Below are 21,084 nucleotides of genomic sequence, written 5' to 3' on the forward strand. Positions count from 1 at the left end.
GGAGCCTGGGTGAGTTGCTGCAGCACAAAGAAAGAGCCTCTAACTGCTGAGGCATCCATATTGGAATAATGGATGCTAACCACTGAGTAGGCACTTCAAGCTGTGCAAGGAAAGCTCAAATGAATGAAGCATCTTCATCACGGTATGGCCTCCATCTTACTACAAATGCCAATAACTTGGCCATCATCAAAGAGAGGGTCTCTCTCTTTCTGCTATTCCGGTGCTACCTAAAATCAATAGCAACTTGCATTTATACATTGCCTTAGAAAAGCACTTTAAGGAAGGATTATTAGACAAACTGACACCAAGCCACACAAGGAGCTATTAAGGACAGGTGACCAAAGGATTGATCAAAGAAGTAGACTTTAAATAGAGTCTTAAAAGATGACAGAGAGGTCAAAAAGACAATGGCTTAATGAGGGTATTTCAGAGCTTAGGGCCTAGACAACTAAAGGCACGAATGAAGAGGTGAAGTAAATGCCAGAATTGGAGGAACACAAAGTTCTCAGAGGACTTTAGGAAGTTACAGATATAGGGAGGGGCAAAGCAATGGAAGGATTTGAACACAAGAAATAAAATTCAAAATTTAAGAAATTGCTGGGCTGGGAGACAATGTAGCTCAGCAAACACAGAGGCGATGGGTTAACAGGATCTGGTGTGATAAATTCAGAATTCTCCAAAATCATGCTGAAGAGTACAAATTCATAAGTTACCAATTTTATTTGCTTACAAAAATACTTCTGAAAGATTAGCTTCTATTTACAAATAACTTTTTAAAGAGAAGTACAGAAAGTGTTCCAGCAAAATTCTTAGTTCAAAGGCTTTAAATGGCCCATCAAGTATGAAAGGACTGCAAAATCATTATAAAAGAACATCAATTTTGGCAAAAACTCAATGAAGATTTCAAGTAACTCAACTTGAATATATGTTTACAAATCAAGGTATATCTAGTGACTTTTCTGATGGGTTAGTGCGTTTATTAATGTACCAGGAAAATTTCCAGTTTGACTCTAACTCTATACAGAGCTAAATTGTTTTAGGTTGGGTTTCAGGAAGTGTGTTATTGGCCTCAGTGTTGGCTGGATAAGAAGAAAATCAGCCATGATTCTATACAGCAACCGAGGCTGAATATACACGTGACAGATAAAAGATTTGGCCTCAACTGTGATGCTCCCTGCCAACACAACGTTAAAGCCCACACATGAAAAATAAATAGCTGGACAAACTGTAGGAGGGCAGCTAGAGCTTGTGGGATACACCCCAACTGGTGGTTAATGCTTTAAAGTTAAAGGGCAGGTCAGAAAACTGGTGATGAAAAATAAAGACATTTCCCAGCATGTACACTTCACCGAGAACCTAATCACGAGAATTTTGGTTAAAAGAATACAGAATGAGTATAATTGCCGCACATTCCCAAAGCATTTGCAGTACTTTCAGCTGTGGGCTCTTGGGTCTGATAGTAGCCCTCATTGAAAATCAGTGTTATTAAGCAAAAAGCCAAGACATACTTTTATGCAAACATAGTTCATAGCAACTGCTTTAATAAAGGTGTTAGAGGTACACACTAATAAAGTCAATTTGAGGAATGCAATAATGTTGGACCAAAACCCTATGCCATGAACCTATTGAGAAAGATCACGAGGAATGAAAAGGAAATATTTACTGATGTAATATAAATCTGTTCTATTTTATATTAAATGCATAATATCCCTCACTGGAAAAATGTAAAGAGTAAGAACATCAGATAAAAGCTACCTTAGAATGACTCCTATACAATGTGTTTGACTTTCAGTTCAAGTAAAAGAGACAGATATAAATCAAGAGGTATAACATTTAGCATGGGTGAAAAGTTTAACATTTAAACAATTCAAAGTGTTAATACAATTGATGTATCTGTATAAATTTGTAAGCTTTACTTAAAAAAAAAGCCCTGTGGGAGAGGAAGTGACTTGGTTACATTTTACAGATACTGACTCACTAAGGCAGAGTTTTGCTGAATGCATTTTGCTTTGTCTTGCTGTTATTTGATCAGATAGCACTGAAGCAGATTCTAGTAGTTTAAGAAAGGAGCAGGCTGATGTGAAAACCCACCAGATTACAAAAATGAACGACAGATACCTTGACATTTTACTCTATGCAACCAAGATCATTTCTCATAACTCTAAGTGCCTGGGCAAAATCACCTCAACCAAGTTCATTGTGATGACCTGTAATAATTTGTTTGTGGATCCCAGTTCCTAATCTCAAAAACAGTCACCTGTGCTTAAAAAAAACTTTGAATTTTTTTGTCAATGAAACCCTTATGTCAATTTTGGAGTCACTTTCATCTATGCTTAAATCATGATCAATTTAATAAATAAACACAAGAAGTGGAGTTACTGCAGGGTTAGAATTTGCTATTGCTGACTCCAGGTTGAAGAGGATTCCAGCAGGATGCTATAGTCCAGTACTGGTGAGAAGGAAATCAGTTGTTTAACCTGAAGAAAAAGAGTGAGCAAATGGGATGCTGTATGTAGGTTGGAATAAAAGGCAACTGGGGAAAAAAGGAAACAGGGAAGAGAGAATGGGGGGAAAATAGCATTCTAGGGTAAATAAAGGTAAATCGTTTAAAATGTTTGTAAAACTACATTCTATGTTTCATTTAATGGGTTAAGGATGTTACAATAACAAAGCTATTTGTGATGTTGAAATAGTTTACTGTGCAAGAGGTTTCTTCCTTCCCCCGCCAAGTAGCAATGCTCAAAGCTGCAAACACAAAACAACTTGTTCTCAGAAGACAAATGTTCAGTTGTAGTGCATTGGTTCAAGAAAAAGTTAAAAAATTGTCAGGAGAAAAACTTTTTTCAAGATTTTGTTTAAATTGTAAACTTTAAGTGCTTAAAGTTGTAGAGAATGAAAAGGTTTTTGAAATCCCATAATGGTAGTTACTCGAGTTAATAAATCTGCTTGGATAAAATATGAAGACAAATCCTACTTCTTTAGCTACAATCAAAAGCAGATGCCTATTAATGAATGACAAAGAACATGTCAGGTCTTTATTTGCACAGGTCATAAATAATCAAGCAGAAGTTTTTACAATTCCATTGTTAAATCTCCTGCCAATTACCACCTGCCACTAGCCTCCCAACCCCTCAGCTGTATAGTCCACCTCCATGTTGAACACCACTTGGAGGATGCATCAATGGTGGCAAGGGCACAGAATGTACTATGGGTGAGGGGCTTCATTGTCCATCACAAAGAGTGGTCGGTAGCACCACTACTGACCGAGCTGGCTGAGTCCTAAAGGACATAGATGCTAAACTGGGTCTGCGGCAGTGTCATGAAAAGGCATTAATGTATATTGTGTTATTGGAAATTATTTTAAATTGGATTTGCAGTAGGGTCTGTGTCTTTGGGATTGTGTGTGTGTGTGTGTGTGTTAAATGGATTAAAGCCAGCTAGTCTGGTTGCATTGATGGATAATAGTTTTGAGATGTTAAACAATAAGATAAAGGGGGCATGTGCATTTTGTTGAACAAACCATTCAAAGACTGCGGGTGAAATCTTGTACCTAGCTAGGAGGCACAAAGCAATATGTTTATATTACTAATAAAAATGGTACAATGAAAGGGGTTTTATTGTTAGAAGAGGTGGAGTTCAAAGGGCCTGGTGATACAATGAGAATTTGCATTCAAAGGGAGGGCTAGGTATACACAGAAGATTTGTGTGTGGAGAAATTAGAGACATGTGATATCTAAGCGCTTGAAAGCTTACAACTGTCTGCAAAGGAAACAAATTGAAAGGAACCTCATTTTGAATTTGTAAGTTAAAATGTGCTTTGCCTGGTGTCTGTTTAAAGTCTAAGGGTTATTGTTGCCTTGGTAAAGATTTTAGGAGTGATTAATTTGGGGATATGTGTAATAGTTAATATGGTAGTAATTTGTAGATGTGTGTGTGTTTATTACCTTGTAAAATTAATGAATGTTTAATTGAATTTATATATAAAAACCTCCGGAGGCTTGGTGGTTTCATTTCTGAATTCAGAGTTGCATCTCAAACATACCAATTGAAAATATAGGTTATGGCAGTTGTTTAAAGTTTCCCTTTGGGATTTTAAATAACACAGCCTTTACCAACTGCTGTGTCATAATAATTGTGGGCTCTTGGCTCGATAATATCTATAATTCCTTGATTGGTTTGGAATTGGTGAATCTTAAGGTTACAAGTACGAGATGCACTTTCAATTCAGGAGTTGGGGAGGCCTTTTAGAAATGGGGAGGCCTTTTAGAAATGGTGAGACTGCAAGATGGCTTTGGCAATTGCTAAGACTTGTCTTGGAGTAGAAGATATATCTCATATTGGGTTACAAAAAAGAAACCAGGAGTAGGTTAACAGAATTGGCAGATAAGTTAAAATTGGGGTTACCTGCGGGGGCTAGGAAATCAGGTATAATTAGAAGTATAGCACAGCATCTACAGTCAGAAGGGATACCTGACACTAGTGAGTAACAGTTGGAGAAAGTGAGACTTCAGTTTAAAATGAAGAAGCTTGAATTTAAATAAGCAAAGGAACTGAAAAAAACTTGAATTAGAAGCCAAGAAAAGATAAATTGCTTTTAAAAGGGAGCAAGCAGAAAGGCAGGAGATAGAAAGGAAGCTGGAACTGGAATTTCATGTAAGAGAGAGAGAGAGAGAGAGAGAGAATCCCTGCTTAAAAGGCTGGAAGTTAAAAAAGAAATCCCGGGTTCTGAGGAGAGTTCTGATGATGAGAAAAACCTTTAACCGAAAACCAGTGGGGAGATGTTTAGATTTGTACAAGTTCTTCCAAAAGTTTGAGGAAAAAGATGTTGAAGTGCTCTTTATTTCATTTAAGATAGCTAAACAGATTAAATGGCCACAGGAGTACTGGACGTTATTATTACAGTCTAAGTTGCTGGGTAGAGCACATGAGGTATATGCTCCGCTGTCTGAAGAGGCACTGATGAATTATGATGTGGTGAAAAAGGCTATTTTGAGTGCATATAAGTTGGTTCCTGAAGCATACGGGCAGAAATATAGGAACATGAGAAAACAGCCTGGGCAAACATTTTGTGTTTGAAAGAGTAAAGCAAAGCAATTTTGACTGGTGAATATGGATGTTAAAAATAGAAATAACATATGCAACTCTTGGGGAAGTAATTCTTTTGGAAGAATTTAAAGACTCAATTCCTTCAGTAGTGGGAGCGCATGTGGAGGAGCAGAGGGTTCAAACTGTCAGACAAGCAGCAGAGATAGCTGATGATTATGAGTTTGTTCGTGGAGCTAAACCTTTTCTTCGGCACCCTTTTAAATCGGAAAAGGGTAGAAAGTCGGAGGGTGAAAGGAAGATAGGTAGTCAGGGAAGAGGAGAAGTTTTTTCTCGGAATAAGGAAGGTGCTAAGGGTAGGAGTGACATTCAAAGATGGAGGTGTTTTCTTGTAATAAAGTGGGGCACACGAAGTCAGTGTGTTGGAAATTGCAGGAAAAAACTGTTGAATTACTGGGGTATAGAAAAGTTCTGGAAGTAGAAGTACTGGGTTCTGAGGTTGAGGCACAGGATAAACCAGTGGTTTGTGTACAGGTAAAACAGGGAGAATCAGTGATAGGTAAAGAAGCAGGAATGTGTTCACAATTTACCCTAGAGAATTTTGAGGAGCAGGTTGCATAAATGCTTAAAGATTTTGTGTGTGAAGGGAAAGTCTTTCCATGTGTACAGGGTGGAGTAGGTAAAGATGCTAAAATTTTAAGAGACACAGAGGCTAGTCAATCTTTAATTTTGTGGGATAGTGATATTTGTTGTTCAGAAGGAGTATTGCATGAGCCGGTGAGTGAGCTTCGTGGAGATGCTAAATATATTCCGTTGTGGAAGGTAAATTAAAAGAACTAACGGAGGACAGGTGAAATTAGTGTTGCAGTAGTGGAAAAATTGCCCATTGCAGGGGATCAATTTATTCTGGGTAATGGTATAGCAGCATCACAAATGTGGGTGATGCCTAGGGTAGTTGAGCAGCCTGTAGAAGTGTTTTCAACAGAGGTGTTAAAGAAGGAACATCTTGGACTGTTTCCTGATTGTGTGATAATGAGATCAAAAGCTCATCGGGAAGAACAAGATAAACAAGGGCAGGCAGTTCAAAGGTAAGAAGGGGGCATTGAAATCCAATTAGCTGGCACTGTGTTTGATAACATTGTTCAGGAGGAAAGACTACAGGACAAATCAGCTGAAGTGATTAACTGAAGGAGGTTAGTGGAATTACAGAAAAATGATTTGCAATTAAAGCAGTTGTATCAGAAAGCTTATTCAGAAACAGAAGCAAAATGTATTCCAGTATGTTATTACATTAAGGGAGATATTTTAATGAGAAAATGGAGGCCAGATCATGTTTCAGCAAATGAAAGCTGAAGCGAAGTACATCAGATTGTTATCCCATTAGGGTATGGGAATCAGATTTTGACAATTGCTTATGAAATTCCAATGGGGGGTGGGGGGTTGCATTTAGGAATTTGGAAAACCCAGGAAAAGATAGAGGTTTTTTTTCTCACCAGGGTTGCATAGGGATGTAGTCAAATTTTGTAGAACCTGTCATACACGTCAAGTAAAAGGGAAATCACAAGCAGTGATTAAGCCAGCGCCTTTAATCCCAATGCCAGCATCTGAAGAACCTTTTACTTGGGTGATGATTGATTGTGTAGGACCCCTCCCTAAGACTAAAAGTGGAAATCAGTATTTATTGACAATAATGGGTGTGTCTACCAGGTATTCTAAAGCAATACCTTTAAGAAATATTACAACTAACAAGATTTTGGAGGAGTTAATTAATTTTTTTATAAGATATGGTTTACCTCAGGAAATACAATCAGATCAGGGATCAAATTTCATGTCACAGCTGTTTAAAGAAGTAATGAAGTTTGGGGATAAAACAGTTTAAGTCAAAGCTTATCATCTGGAGTCACAAGGAGCTTTGGAAAGATGGCATCAAACTTTAAAAACCATAATGAGAGTGTACCGTCAGGATTGGGATACAGGAATTTCATTTTTGTTATTTGCTATTAGAAATGCCCCTAATGCATCGACTGCTTTTAGCCCTTTTGAACTAGTTTATTGTCATGAAGTAAGGGGGCCACTGAAATTGATTCATGAGAAATTGGTGGGTCAAAATTCAGAACCTATTCTCTTGGATTGCGTATCAGATTTCAGGGAAAGATTGAACAGGGCAAATGAGTTGGCTAGGAAATGTTTAAAGATATCACAAGTGATGAAACTGAAGGCAGATAAAAAAGCTAAAGCTCGCAGTTTTGTTTCTGGAGAGAAAGTATTAGTTTTGGTACCAGTGCTAGATGATTCATTGAATGCAATATTTAGTGGGCCCTACAGAGTTGAAAAGAAATTGAGTGAAGTAAATTATTTAATAAATACGACAGATAGAAGAAAAAAACAGATGCTGTGTCGTGTAAATATGCTTAAAAAGTACTTTGACAGGGAAGAGGAACAAAAAGAGGTATTAGTAATGGTGGATGATGAGAAAGAGGTAGAAGTGCAGGACTCTGAAATTGATTTTCCTCTAATCAAATTGGATAATGAGCGGGTGCTTGAAAATTTAAATGAAATACTGAGTTATCTTCCAGGCAAGCAGCAAAGTGATTTGGAAAAGCTATTGCAGTCACACAAACCAATTTTGGGAATAAATTGGGAAAGACACATTTAGCCAAATGTGATGTCTCTGTATAAGTTTAATCTTCAATAAGGCAACATCCTTATAGATTAAGTCTAGCAAAGTTATCACGTATAAAAAGAAATTGATTTCAGGCTTCAAAATTATATAATTGAGTCTAGTTTCAGCAACTGGAGTTTGCCTATTGTGATTGGTACCAAAACTGGATGGAACACAAAGACTGTATGTGGGCCATCGAAGGGTGAATGCGGTGACAAAAGCGGGCAATCAAAATTTATCAAAGTTTGATTTGCTAAAAGGATATTAGCAGGTATGATTGTTGGAGAAAGCAAAGGAGCTATCGGCTTTTGTAATGGGAAATGGACTATATCAGTTTAAAGTCATGCCATTTGGTACTTTTTTTTATTCATTCAAGGCATGTGGGCTTCACTGGCTGGGCCAGCATTTACTGTCCATCCTTAATTGCCCTTGAGGTGGTGGTGATCCGCCTTTTTGAACCGCTGCAGTCCATGTGGTGTAGGTACACCCACAATGCCGTTAGGAAAGGAATTCCAGGATTTTGACCCAGCGACAGTGAAGGAGCAGCGATATATTTCCAAGTCAGGATGGTGAGTGACTTGGAGGGGAACTTCCAGTTGGTGGTGTTCCCACCTGACTGCTGTCTTTGTCCCTCTCAATGGTATTGGTTGTGGGTTTAGAGAAGAAGCCTTGGTGAATTCCTGCAGTGCATCTTGCCGATGGTACACAGTGCTGCTCCTGTGCACCGGTGGTGGGGGGAGTGAATGTTTGTGGATGTGGTACCAATCAAGTGAGTTGCTTTGTCCCAGACGGTGTCAAGCTCCTTGAATGCTGTGGGAGCTGCACTCATCCAGGCAAGCGGCGAATATTCCATCACATTCCTGACTTGTGCCTTGTAGAAAGTAGGCAGGCTTTGGGGAGTCAGGAGGTGGGTTACTCGCTGCAGGATTCCTAGCCTCTGACCTGCTCTGGTAGCCACAGTATTTATATGGCTAGTCCAGATCAGTTTCTGGTCATTGGTAACCAAAAGAATGTTGATAGGGGGGGGATTCAGTGATGGTAATGCTATTGAACAAGGGGCAATGGTTGGATTCTCTCTTGTTGGAGATGGTCATTGCCTGATACTTATGTGGCATGAATGTTACTTGCCACTTGTCAGCCCAAGCCTGGATTTTGTCCAGATCTTGCTGCATTTGGACATGGTCTGCTTCATCGTGCAATCATCAGCGAACATCTCCAGTTCTGACCTTATGATGGAAGGAAGGTCATTGATGAAGCAGCTGATGATGGTTGGGCCGAGGGACACCACCCTGAGGAACTCCTGCAGTGATGTCCTGGGGCTGAGATGACTGACCTCCAACAACCACAACCATCTTTCTTTGTGCTAGGTATGAGTCCAATCAGCAGAGAGTTTTCTCCCTCATTCCCAATGACTCCAGTTTTGCTAGGGCTTCTTGATGCCACACTCAGTCAAATGTGGCCTTGATGTCAAGGGGAGTCACTCTCACCTCACCTTGGGAGCTCAGCTCTTTTGTCCATGGTTGGACCAAGGCTGTAATGAGGTCAGGAGCTGATTGGCCCTGGTAGAATGCAAACTGGGCGTCAGTGAGCAGGTTATTGCTCAGCAAGTGTCGCTTCATAGCACTGCTGATGACCCCTTCCATTACTTTACTGATGATGGAGACTAGACTGATGGGGCGGTAATTGGCCAGGTAGGAGTTGTCTTGTTTCTTGTGGACAAGAGATACCTGGGCAATTTTCCACATAGCTGGGTAGATGCCAGTGTTGTAGCTGGAATATTGTCAAGGCCCATAGCCTTTGCAGTATCCAGTGCCTTCAGTCGTATTTTGACATCACATGGAGTGAATCGAATTGGCTGAAGACAGGCATCTGTGATACTGGGGACCTCTGGAGGAGACCGAGATAGATCATCCACTCGGCGCTTCTGGCTGAAAATCGTAGCAAAAGCTTCAGCCTTATCTTTTGCACTGATGTGCTGGACTCCCCCATCATTGAGAATGGGGATATTTGTGGAGCCTTCTCCTCCTGTGAGTTGTTGAATTATCCACCACCATTCATGACTGAATGTGGCAGGGCTGCAGAGCTTAGATCTGATCTGTAGGTTGTGGGAGCACTTAGCCCTGTCTATCACTTACTGCTTATGCTGTTTGGCATGCAAGTAGTCCTGTGTTATAGCTTCAGCTGGTTGACACCTCATTTTTAGGTATGCCTGGTGCTTCTCCTGGCATGCCCTCCTGCAATCTTCATTGAACCAGGGTTGATCCCCTGGCTTGACGGTAATATTAGAGCGGGGGAAATGCTGAGCCATGTGGCTACATATTGTGTTCGAGTATAATTCTGCTACTGCTGATAGCCCACAGTGCCTAATGGATGCCAGTCTTGAATTGCTAGATCTGTTCAAAAACTATCCCATTTAACATGGTGGTAGTGCCACATAACACATTGGAGGGTATCCTCAATGTGAAGATCTCCACAATAACTGTGCTCACTCCTACTGATACTGTCATGGACAGATGATATGAAGAACTCACCAGCGACTTTTCAAAGACTGACAAACAATAATTGCAGGTCTAAACAATTGTGCTGTTTATGTTGATGATCTAATAGCTTTCAGCCCTACATGGGAGGAGCATTTGCAGCATCTGGAACAATTATTTTCTCGATTACAAGCAGCTATTTTGGTGATGAACTTGGCTAAACATGAATTTGCGAAAGCGCAAGTTACATATCTAGGCCATACCATTGGACATGGTAAGGTGGCTCAGAGAGATGCAAATGTCAAGACTATCGTGGATTTCCCAGTGCCCACAACAAAGCGAGAAGTTTTGAGATTTCTGGGCATGAGTGGGTTTTACCAGAAATTTGTACCAAATTTTAGCTGTGTGGTTACTCCACCGACTGAATTATTATAAACGAACAAGAAGTTTCAAGGGACACTGGAGTGTCAGAAATCATTTGATAGTTTGAAAACTGTATTAACAACGACACTAGTTTTGACAGTACCCAATTATGACAGCAATTCAAAGTGGCTGTTGACACAAGTGATATTGGCACTGGGGCTGTACGGTTACAAGTAAATGACACTGGAACTGAAAAAACCGATAGGGTATTTTTCACGGAAGCTGAACGTACAACAGAGAAGATATTCAACGAGAAAGAGACCTTGGGTTTGGTGTTAGCATTGCAGCATTTTGAAATTTATGTTGCAAAGAATTCATCAGAAGCAACCGATTATACAGACCACAAACCGTTGAAGTTTTTGGTCAAATTTCAAGATGGAGTCCATTATTACAACCATTTAATATATGGATTATACATATTACTGGTAGGGAGAACTGCTTACAATTGCATTATCAAGAGTTTGAAGCTTAAAAGAAAACTGGACATTTTTAAAAACCTGGACACTGAACTGGAGTGATTTATGTTAATACCAAATACTTGTGTATATATATGTTATGTTAATGCATGCATCTGGTAGTGTAATGAGTATAGGACATAGTGTGAGATGTGGAGATAGGTTATTAAAAAAAGAAGCTATCTTTTAGAATTATGATTCATTTTTCAATAGGGCGGGGGATGTCATGAAGAGATAAAGATATAGAGATATATAGATATAGATATATAGAGATAGATAGATATATAAATATATATGTGTGTATGTTATTGGAAATGATTTTAAATTGGATTTGTAATAGGGTCTGTGTCCATAGGTGTGAGTGTGCTTGTGTTAATTGGAATAAAGCCAGCTAGTCTGGGTGCTTTGTTGTATAGTAGCTTTGAGATGTTAAACAAAAAGGTAAAGGGGACATTTGCATTTGTTGAATAAACTATTCAAAGACTGGGGGTGAAATCTTGCACCTAACTAGGAGACACAAAGCAATGTGTTTATATTACTAATAAAAATGGTACTATGAAACAGGTTTTTATTGTTAGAAGAGGTGGAATTCAAAGGGCCTAGTGGTACAAAGAGAATTTGCATTCAAAGGGAAGGCTATGTATATACAGAAGATATTTGTGTGTGGAAGTTAGAGACATGTGATATCTAAGCACCTGTTAGTCTACAACTATCTGCAAAGGAAACAAATTGAAAGGAACCTCATTTTGAATTTGTAAGACAAAATGTGCTTTGCCTGGTGTCTGTTTAAAGTCTATGGGTTATTGTTGTCTTGGTGAAGATTTTAGGAGTGATTAATTTGGGGATTTGTTTAATAGCTAATATGGTAGTAATTTGTAGATGTGTGCATGGTTAATGCCTTGTAAAATTAGTAAATGTTTTATTTAATTTATATAAAAAACCTCTGGAGGCTTGGTGGTTTCATTTCTGAATTCAGGGTTGCATCTCAAACATACCAATTGAAAATATAGGTTATGACAGTTGTTTGAAGTTACCAACTACCGTCTCATAGCAAGCAGATGGTGAGGGAACAAACAAGAGGGAAAAACATACTTGACTCAGCCTCACCAATCTACCTGTCACAGATGCATCTCTGTGTGAAATTATAGGTAGGAGTGACCACCACACAGTCCTTGTGGAGACGAAGTCCCATCTTCACATTGAGGATACCCTCCATCATGTTGTGTGGCACTACTACCATGCTAAATGGACTCAATTTCGAACACATCTAGCAACTCGAAACCAGGCAACTCTGTGATACTCTGTGGGCCATCAGCAGCAGCAGAATTGTATACAACCACCATCTGTAACCTCATGGTCCAGCATATCCTCACTCTACGATCACCACCAGTTGGGAGATCAATCCTGGTTCAAAGAGAAGTGCAGGAAGGCATGCCAGGAGCAGCACCAGGCATACCTAAAAATGAGTTCTCAACCTGGTGAAGCTACAACAAAAGGCTACTTGCATACTAAACAGCGAAAACAGCATGCAATAGACATAGCAAAGCAATCCCGCATACAACAGATCACATCTAAGTTCCGCAGTCCTGTCACATCCAGTTGTAAATGGCGGACGACAAACAAACAACTAATTGTAGGAGGCAGCTCCACATATATCCCCATCCTCACTAACGGTGGAACCCAGTACACAGTTCCACAAATATCCCCATCCTCGCAAATGGTGGAGCCCAGCACATTGGTGCAAAAGACAAGGCTGAAGCATTTAGAATAATCTTCAGCCAGAAGTGCTGAGCAGATAATCCATCTCAGCCTCCTTCTGGAGGCCCCCAGCATCATAGATGGAGTCTACAGCCAATTCGATTCACTCCACGTGATACCAAGAAATGGCTGAAGGCACTGACTACTGCAAAGGCTATGGGCTCTGACAACATTACATCAGTAGTACTGAAGACTTGTACTCCAGAACTAGCTGCACCCTTAGCAATGCTGTTCCAGTCCAGCTACAACACTGGCATTTACCCGGCAATGTGGAAAACTGCCAGGTATGTTCTGTCCACAAAAAGCAAGGCAAAACCAACCCTGCCAATTACTGTCCCATCAGTCTACTCTCGATCATCAGTAAAGTGATGAAGGGGTCATTGACAGTCCTATCGAATTGTACATGCTCAGCAATAACCTGCTCAGTTTGGGTTCTGCCAGTGAGTTCGTTCCAGCCTCAGTCCAAACATGGACAAAAGAGCTGAACTCAAGAAGTGACAGTGAACTATTAATGGGTTTTAAGCTGAGGTCCCATTTGCTTTCTCGAGGGGCTCAGGCACAATAGGACAATGAGAATAGAGGTCTCTCTGTTCCAACTAAAATTTCTTCCTCAAGCAACAGTAGCAGAAACAAATTGACTGATCATTCATCTTGCTGCTCATTTGGTGCAATCTTGTATACAAAATAGCAGTTATTATACTTCAAAGTAATTCATTGTAGGTGAGGCATTAAGAGAACTCGGAGATAGGTGGTAAAAGGTGAATGTGAGAGGTGAGGTGAGAGTGACTGCCCTTGATGTTAGGGCAGCATTTGACATCAAGTGTGGCATCAAGGAACCCTAGCACAACTGAATTCAATAGGAATCAGGGGGATTACTTCGCTGACTGGCGTCAAACCTAGCACAAAGGAAGATGGTTGTGGTAGTTGGAGGTCAATGCTCTCATACCCAGGACATCTCTGCAGGAGCTCCTCAGAGTAGTGTCCTAGGGCCAACCATCTTCAGCTGCCTCATCAATGATGTTCCTCCCATAATATGGTCAGAAGTTGCGATGTGCGTAAATGGTTGTACAATGTTCAGCATCATTCACGACTCCTCAGATAATGAAGCAGTCCATACCCAAATGCAGCAAGACCTGGACAACATTCAGGCTTGGGCTGATAAGTGGCAAGTAAGATTCACCTCACTTAAGTGCCAGTCAATGACCATCTCCAACAAGAGAGAATCCAACCATCTCCCCTTGGCATTCAATGGCATTACCATCAATGAATCCCCCACTATCAACATCCTGGGGGGGGGTTACCATTGACCAGAAGCTGAACTGAACCGGCTACTACAAGAGCAGGTCAAAGAGTAACTCACCTCCTGACTCCTCAAAGCCTGTCCACCATCTACAGGTCACAAGTCAAGAGTGTGATGGAATACTTTCCAGTTGCTTGGATGAGTGCAGCTCCAACAATATTCAAGAAGCTCAACACCACCCAGAACAAAGCTGTCTACTTGACTGGCAACCCATCCACAACCTTCAACATTCACTCCCTCCACCACCAACTGCAAGATGCACTGCAGCAACTTACAAGGCTTCTTCAGCAGCATCTTCCAAACCCATGACCTTCATTGCCTAGAAGGACAAGAGCAGTTGCATGGGAATGCCACCACCTGAAAGTTCCCCTCCAAGCCATACACCATCCTGACTTGGAACTAAATTGCCACTCCTTTATTGTCACTGGGTCAAAATCCTTGAACTTCCTCCCTAACGGCACTGTAGGTGTACCTACATCACATGGGCTGCAGCAGTTCAAGAAGGCAGCTTACCACCACCGTAAGACTTGGGTAATAAATGCTGGCCTAGCCAGTGATGCGCACGTCCCATGAAAGAATTAAAACTTTTATTTTAAAACTCACAAAGCAGCTTGCATCTAGGATTATTTAAATTGGAACAACCACTCTGAGGGTAAGAATACACACACCTCACATACAAAATCACATTCATCACAGACAATAAGAAAACATGAATTCTGTCCGCAACACTGCACACTGAACATTTCTCAAACACTAAATTTTAACTTTGTGAGACATATCTGTAATCAATAAAGAACTTGGAGTACTTGAGCATTACATCTTCTGTGATCAAAGTCTCTATTTCAATTTATAAGAGCTAAATATTAGAAAAGGATTAAGAAACAATGTGATGACCCTTCTCTGACCAGGCTATTAACTTCAGATACGTTTTATGTGATACATCGATAAATAAAACCTGAAAATCCAAGTTGCTGATAACTTTACAGGAAACAGCACAACTGATAACTGAGCAGAAATATCACTGCTAAACTAATAGGCCACTTAAGGAACAACTCTAAAGGGCCTCAGCAATATGAGTTGTCTGGCAATACACTATGCATGAGGTAATAAATGCTGCTTTCTTCTATTTATATTCTGTTGAAATTAATCTAGAACTTATGCAGCATTCCTATACATCTCACTACTTCAATTGAATAAGGGAGGAATTTAACCATTTCAGAATCCATTTATTGAAGAGTTGTACACACATATTCAAGTAGATATTAATAATTGCAAATAAAATCCGGACTGCATTCACAACAACTTATGACTTACAAAATTACATTTGCTTCTTTTACTCTTCACAAATTAGTAAAAATGTTATGTAAGAAGTCAAAGTGAACAGGTTTTTGACTGTTGCATCTCTAGAAGCTCGGTAGAATTTTGGAGGACTGTTTGAGCATGTCTTATATGTCAGAAGCTCCCCCAGTTTTGGACTTTGCTATTACTGAAGATCAGGCTGAAAACTGGATTCACCAAAACCGCATATACCAATACAAAAGAAACAACCAAGATAAACAATGGTTACATTTGCCTGCACCTGCAAATGAATAACTTTAACATCCTCTCCTGGGACTTGCAGAGCCATATCATTGCAATTAGAGGATTCACAATCAGGTCCTACTGCATAGTCCATTGATCAAGATGGTGATTTTCAAGTAAAATGGATTATGAAGCTGTCAGATCAGTAAAAATCCATCTGCTACACCAATGTCTTTTAGGGAAGGAAACCTGCTGTTTTTATCCGGTCCTGGCCTATTTGTGACTCCAGTCCCACACCAATATGGTTGATTCTTAATTACCCCATGAAGTATCCTAATTGCTACTGGGTTGCTAAAGATTAGCAATAACTACAACCTTGACAGTAATGCCAAAGGTTCAGATTTATTTAATTATTTATTTTAAAAAGAGTGCACTAATCTTCCAGAAACACTAAAGGAACATGTAATGATTTCAAAAATATCCAGAACAGAAATATCCAGGGCAGACACTCAAATTCTAACCCTCACAATGATAAACGATGCAATGCTGATAAAGGGACCAAAAAGGATAGGCGACGTTGGACCTACCTTCTTCTTTAGGTAGAGGAACTTCAGTAAGCCCTGATTTTGTGGACCTTGAAGCTAGAAAAGAAACTGGGCAAAATCCAAGGTTTGCCAATGTGCTTCCAGCATCTTAAAAAATTACTCCATGAGGTGCTCAGTTGAAAGTTTATGAAAACGCATGAAATCAAGATAACTGGGTTTCTCCTCAGTCAACTTTATTCAAATCACACTTCTTCTACGCATACTTCAGATGCAGAATCTTGCTTCTTCCTTTTTAATTACTCTGTAGGCTTCCCACATCATCCAATCTATAGTGACAACCTTTGACCCAGAAGCAGAGCAGTAAAGAAAATTTGTAATTTCTTTAAAATGTCTGTGGAATCTTTAATTGCTCATCCCTTTCAGCAGAGCACTTATGTGATTGCAAGGAAATAAAAACTGCTATGCTTGATGCTTATGAGTTGGTGCCAGAGGCCTACAGGCAGAAATTTCAAAATTTGAGAAAGAGAATGGTCCAGATCTATATAGAATTTGCCAGGGAAACAAAATGGCATCTGATAGATGGTTAGGTCAATGATGGGAGAACAGGGCTTCATTAACTTTAGGAAGGTGAAACTGGTGCAGAAATTCAAAATTGCGTCGCTTTGGGGTTAAGGTCATTCCTTGAAGACAATAAAGTTTGTAAGATATGAAAAGCCTCAGTGCTGGTTATTAATTATCTTAATAATCTACAAGTCCACTTTGGAGCCTTCCAGAGAAGTCAGAATGAGGGTAAGGTTGACAATGGCCAAATGTAGTACAGAGTGCACATTCTTCCACTGAACTTACACGCTAAGGGCTTCTAACTGTGAGCATGTCCTACTTGCTTTTCAATGCCCAAGCAAACAAGTCTGCACTAGTGCATGTCAGGTCAGATACTAAATCAGCACAATGTTCTTTCTAGACCCTGAGAATGTCTTCATGAGAGCACCAGGCTGATAAGTCGTTGGCAGTAACATCTAGGTACCTCTAAGATAAAGTCTGACAATTGATTAAAGCCATTAAAAACAATTAGTGTTTCATTTTATAGTCAACAGTATGGAACAATACCAGATTTTCATCACAGTTAGCCAGGAGCCAAGTGCCTGAGCCATTCATGGCTTTTACTGGGATTGGTGCAGATGTTTGAACTCAGTAGGTCAGATGCAACATCTTATATGCGACTGATCAAGTTTGATCTGTGTGCATTTACTCTAATTCTGGCCATCAGATGGAAAAGAAGCCACTGGATTACCGAATCTAAACAAATTCTTCACTAATACATAGAACAAGTACAGTACCCCAAATCTGGCACCCTTGGGGCTGAGGCCATGCCAGATTTCAGATTGGGCAGGTTAGGCTGTGGGCAATTCGGGTCATACTGGTTCAGGTGGGGTCAAGGGTCACTTGAAGCACAGGATAGAGCAGCACACAAAGCCAGTAACTAGTCTAAAGCCACACTGTGCCAATGCAGCACTTAAACAAACTGCCAGTTCAGTTTTTTTTTAAATGTTACTCAATTAAAATTGGTGCATGAAACATTATCAAAACATCCAGTTTTCAGGCACTGTGGTTTTCAAGTAGCAGAGTTTGAGATACTCCACCAGCCAGGTAACTCCTGACCCTGGGACGCATTTTCCTGGTAGGGTTACCCTGAAGGTTCCTCCCTCTAACCAAAACTAGGCGAATTTCCCTGCCTCATTTAGATCCTTACAAACTTGATCTCTTCAACTCGAGCGCAAGCTCCCACCTGCATTCTGCATGATGAATGGAGACTGGCTGTCTCTATCTCTGGTCTCTCTCAGGTTATTGCACACTATGTCTGAGAGGGTCAGGGATATCTTAGAAGACCTGCAACCTAATCCTACAACGGGTTTCTATATACTGTTCCTTCCAAAAACCCATCCTTGTGGTAATATGAATCATGTGAAACTGGTGTCCAGGTAGAAATGCTAACCAGCTATCCTTTAGACACCAAACTTCAATCTCTCTTGAAATTAAATGCAGTTTAAAGTATAACCATTTATAAAATCTGACATTCCTAACACTGCCATGTGAGATTTGCAGACTAACAGTCTACCCAGGGTCAGCACAGATGCTCTTGCCATTGTCGACAAGTAAGAATATCTTGCACTTCCTTTCCAATAAGGCAACCAGAGCCCCCTCACCCCCCGGCGTTTAACCTTTAAGTAACAAAATACATAGGCTCAAGACTGGGCAGAATTCAGGGCAAATCAGAGACTCTGACCAGGCTTCTTTTGAAAACTCAATGATTAATCTATTTTAAGACAAAACTTCTTTTAACAACTGACACCTACTGGTTAACATGCAGTTGCAATCGGGAAGTATAACTATTTATCTCTTCCTAAAGCTTCCCCAGTGTGCGCACAACAAAGGACAAATAGATTTAGTCTCTTTGCAGAGACGGGCTTTGGGGGATGGACGTTATAAAATAAAGGATAAAGTCTGCAGGGTCTCGACGCTGTCAACCTGGAGTTCCCTTGTGTGCAGATGGGTCACTGGTCCCGGTGGATGCCTGGAAGTTCTCACCTACTCCCAGCTTTGCAGTCCAAATGCAGACTAGTTACACTTAGATGAGGGTTCTCTGGTGACAGGTTGATAGCCTCACAATTTTAGGCAAGGTAGAGAGAGAGGGAGCCAGTCAAGGTAACCTTCTTTCCTCAGCTTGCCCTCCAACAAGACAGCCTTCAAAACCAGCAGGTTCACAATTCAAGTCTTTTTTTCCTCTGTCCCATGTGATTGCCTTTTTGTCTCCCAGCTTTTCATCAATTAAAATGCTTTGCAGTTCAACCTAAACAAACAACTCTTTCTCAAGTTCCATATAGGTCAGGCGATTTCTTGGAAGAGGCCTGCTTGTTTACAGATCCATGGTGAACTTATGACCTTCTTTAAAAAAAAAAAATCACAGGTTAGCAACCATGTGTCCAGATCATGCCAAATCCTTCCATTTAGTAAAAGAAAACTTCAATGTTGAGAGATATGATTCTAACACAAGGCTGATATGTGTCGAGTTTCTCAAATGTTGTTGGAGCTGCACTCATCCAGGCAACTGAAGACTATTTCACCACAGTCCAAACTTGTGATTCTGGGAATCAGGAGAGTTACACACTGCAAAATTCCCAGCTTCTGATCTGCTTTTGTAGCCACAGTATCTAATTGGTTGGTCCAGTTCAGTTCTTGGTCAATGGTGACCCTCAGGATACTGTTGATGGGTGATTCAGCAATGATAATGTCAAGGAGGAATGGTTAGATTTCTCCCTTGTTGGAGACAGTCACTGGCTGGCATTTTTATGGTACTAATGTTATTTGCCACTTACCAGTCCAAGACTGAATGCTGCCCAGGACCTGCTGCATGCAGGTACAGAGAGCCTCAGTGTCTGAAGAGTTGAGAATGCTACTGATCACTGTGCAAAAATCATCAATGAACATCCCCATTTCTAAAACAGAAATACCTGGAAAAACTCAGCACATCTGGCAGCATCGGCAGAGAAGAGCACAGTTGACGCTTCGAGTCCTCATGACCCTTCAACAGAACTAAGTAAAAATAGGAAAGGGGTGAAATATAAGCTGGTTTAAGGGGTGGGGGTTGTTGGGACAAGCAGCCAGTAATAGGTGGAGATAACCAAAAGGTGTCACAGACAAAAGGACAAAGAGGTGTTGAAGGTGGTGATATTATCTAAAGGAATGTGCTAATTAAGAGTAGAAAGCAGGACAGACAAGGTACAGATTGCTCTAGTGGGGGTGGGGTGAAGGAATACTAAAAGGGCTAAAAGTAGGAGATAAACAATGGGTGGAAATACATTTAAAAATAATGGAAATAGGTGGGAAAAGAAAAATCTATATAAATTATTGGAAAAAACAAAAAGGAGGGGGAAGAAACGGAAAGGGGGTGGGGATGGAGGAGAGAGTTCAAGATCTAAAATTGTTGAACTCAATATTCAGTCCGGAAGGCTGTAAAGTGCCTAGTCGGAAGATGAGGTACTGTTCCTCCAGTTTGCGTTGGGCTTCACTGGAACAATGCAGCAGGCCAAGGACAGACATGTGGGCATGAGAGCAGGGTGGAGTGTTGAAATGGCAAGCAACAGGGAGATCTGGGTAATTCTTGCGGCCAGACCGAAGGTGTTCTGCAAAGCGGTCACCCAGTCTGCGTTTGGTCTCTCCAATGTAGAGGAGACCACACTGGGAGCAATGAATACAGCAGACTAAGTTGAGGGAAGTGCAAGTGAAATACTGCTTCACTTGAAAGGAGTGTTTGGGCCCTTGGACGGTGAGGAGAGAGGAAGTGAAGGGGCAGATATTGCATCTTCTGCGGTTGCATGGGAAGGTGCTGTGGGAGGGGGTTGAGGAGTAGGGGTGATGGAGGAGCGGACCAGGATATCACGGAGGGAATGATCCCTACGGAATGCCACTAGTAGGGGTGAAGGGAAGATGTGTTTGGTGGTGGCATCATGCTGGAGTTGGTGGAAATGGCAAAGGATGATCTTTTGAATGCGGAGGCTGGTGGGGTGATAAGTGAGGACGAGGGGGACTCTATCATGTTTCTGGGAGGGAGAAGGCATGACAGCAGATGCGTGGAAGATGGGCCGGACATGGTTGAGGGCCCTGTCAACCACCGTGGATGGAGAACCTCGGTTAAGGAATAAGGAGGACATGTCAGAGGAACTGTTTTTGAATTACTCTTAATTAGCACATTCCTTTAGATAATATCACCACCTTCAACACCTCTATGTCCTTTTGACTGTGACATCTTTTGGTTATCTCCACCCATTACTGGCTGCTTGTCCCAACAACCCCCACCCCTAACCCTTTCCTATTTTTACTTAGTTCTGTTGAAGCGTCATGA

The 21,084-nt window shown here is 40.8% G+C and overlaps 1 protein-coding gene across 5 annotated transcripts in view; it reads right to left on the bottom strand.

The window, feature by feature from the left end:
- LOC121282065 (protein phosphatase 1 regulatory subunit 12A-like) overlaps nucleotides 1-21,084 on the bottom strand; it is a 301,831-nt gene that overhangs the window by 61,180 nt on the left and 219,567 nt on the right. The window contains exon 19 of one of the 5 annotated variants that reach the window (XM_041195473.1): nucleotides 15,330-19,127. The exons of the other annotated variants lie outside the window; for them this stretch is intronic. Coding sequence (XP_041051407.1) covers nucleotides 19,068-19,127 — 60 coding nt within the window. The 3' untranslated portion in view covers nucleotides 15,330-19,067. Of the gene's footprint in view, nucleotides 1-15,329; nucleotides 19,128-21,084 lie in introns of those variants that run through there. 5 annotated transcript variants of the gene reach the window in all.

This window comes from Carcharodon carcharias, chromosome 9 (genome assembly GCF_017639515.1).
Source record: "Carcharodon carcharias isolate sCarCar2 chromosome 9, sCarCar2.pri, whole genome shotgun sequence".
In the NCBI taxonomy this organism is placed as follows: domain Eukaryota; kingdom Metazoa; phylum Chordata; class Chondrichthyes; order Lamniformes; family Lamnidae; genus Carcharodon; species Carcharodon carcharias.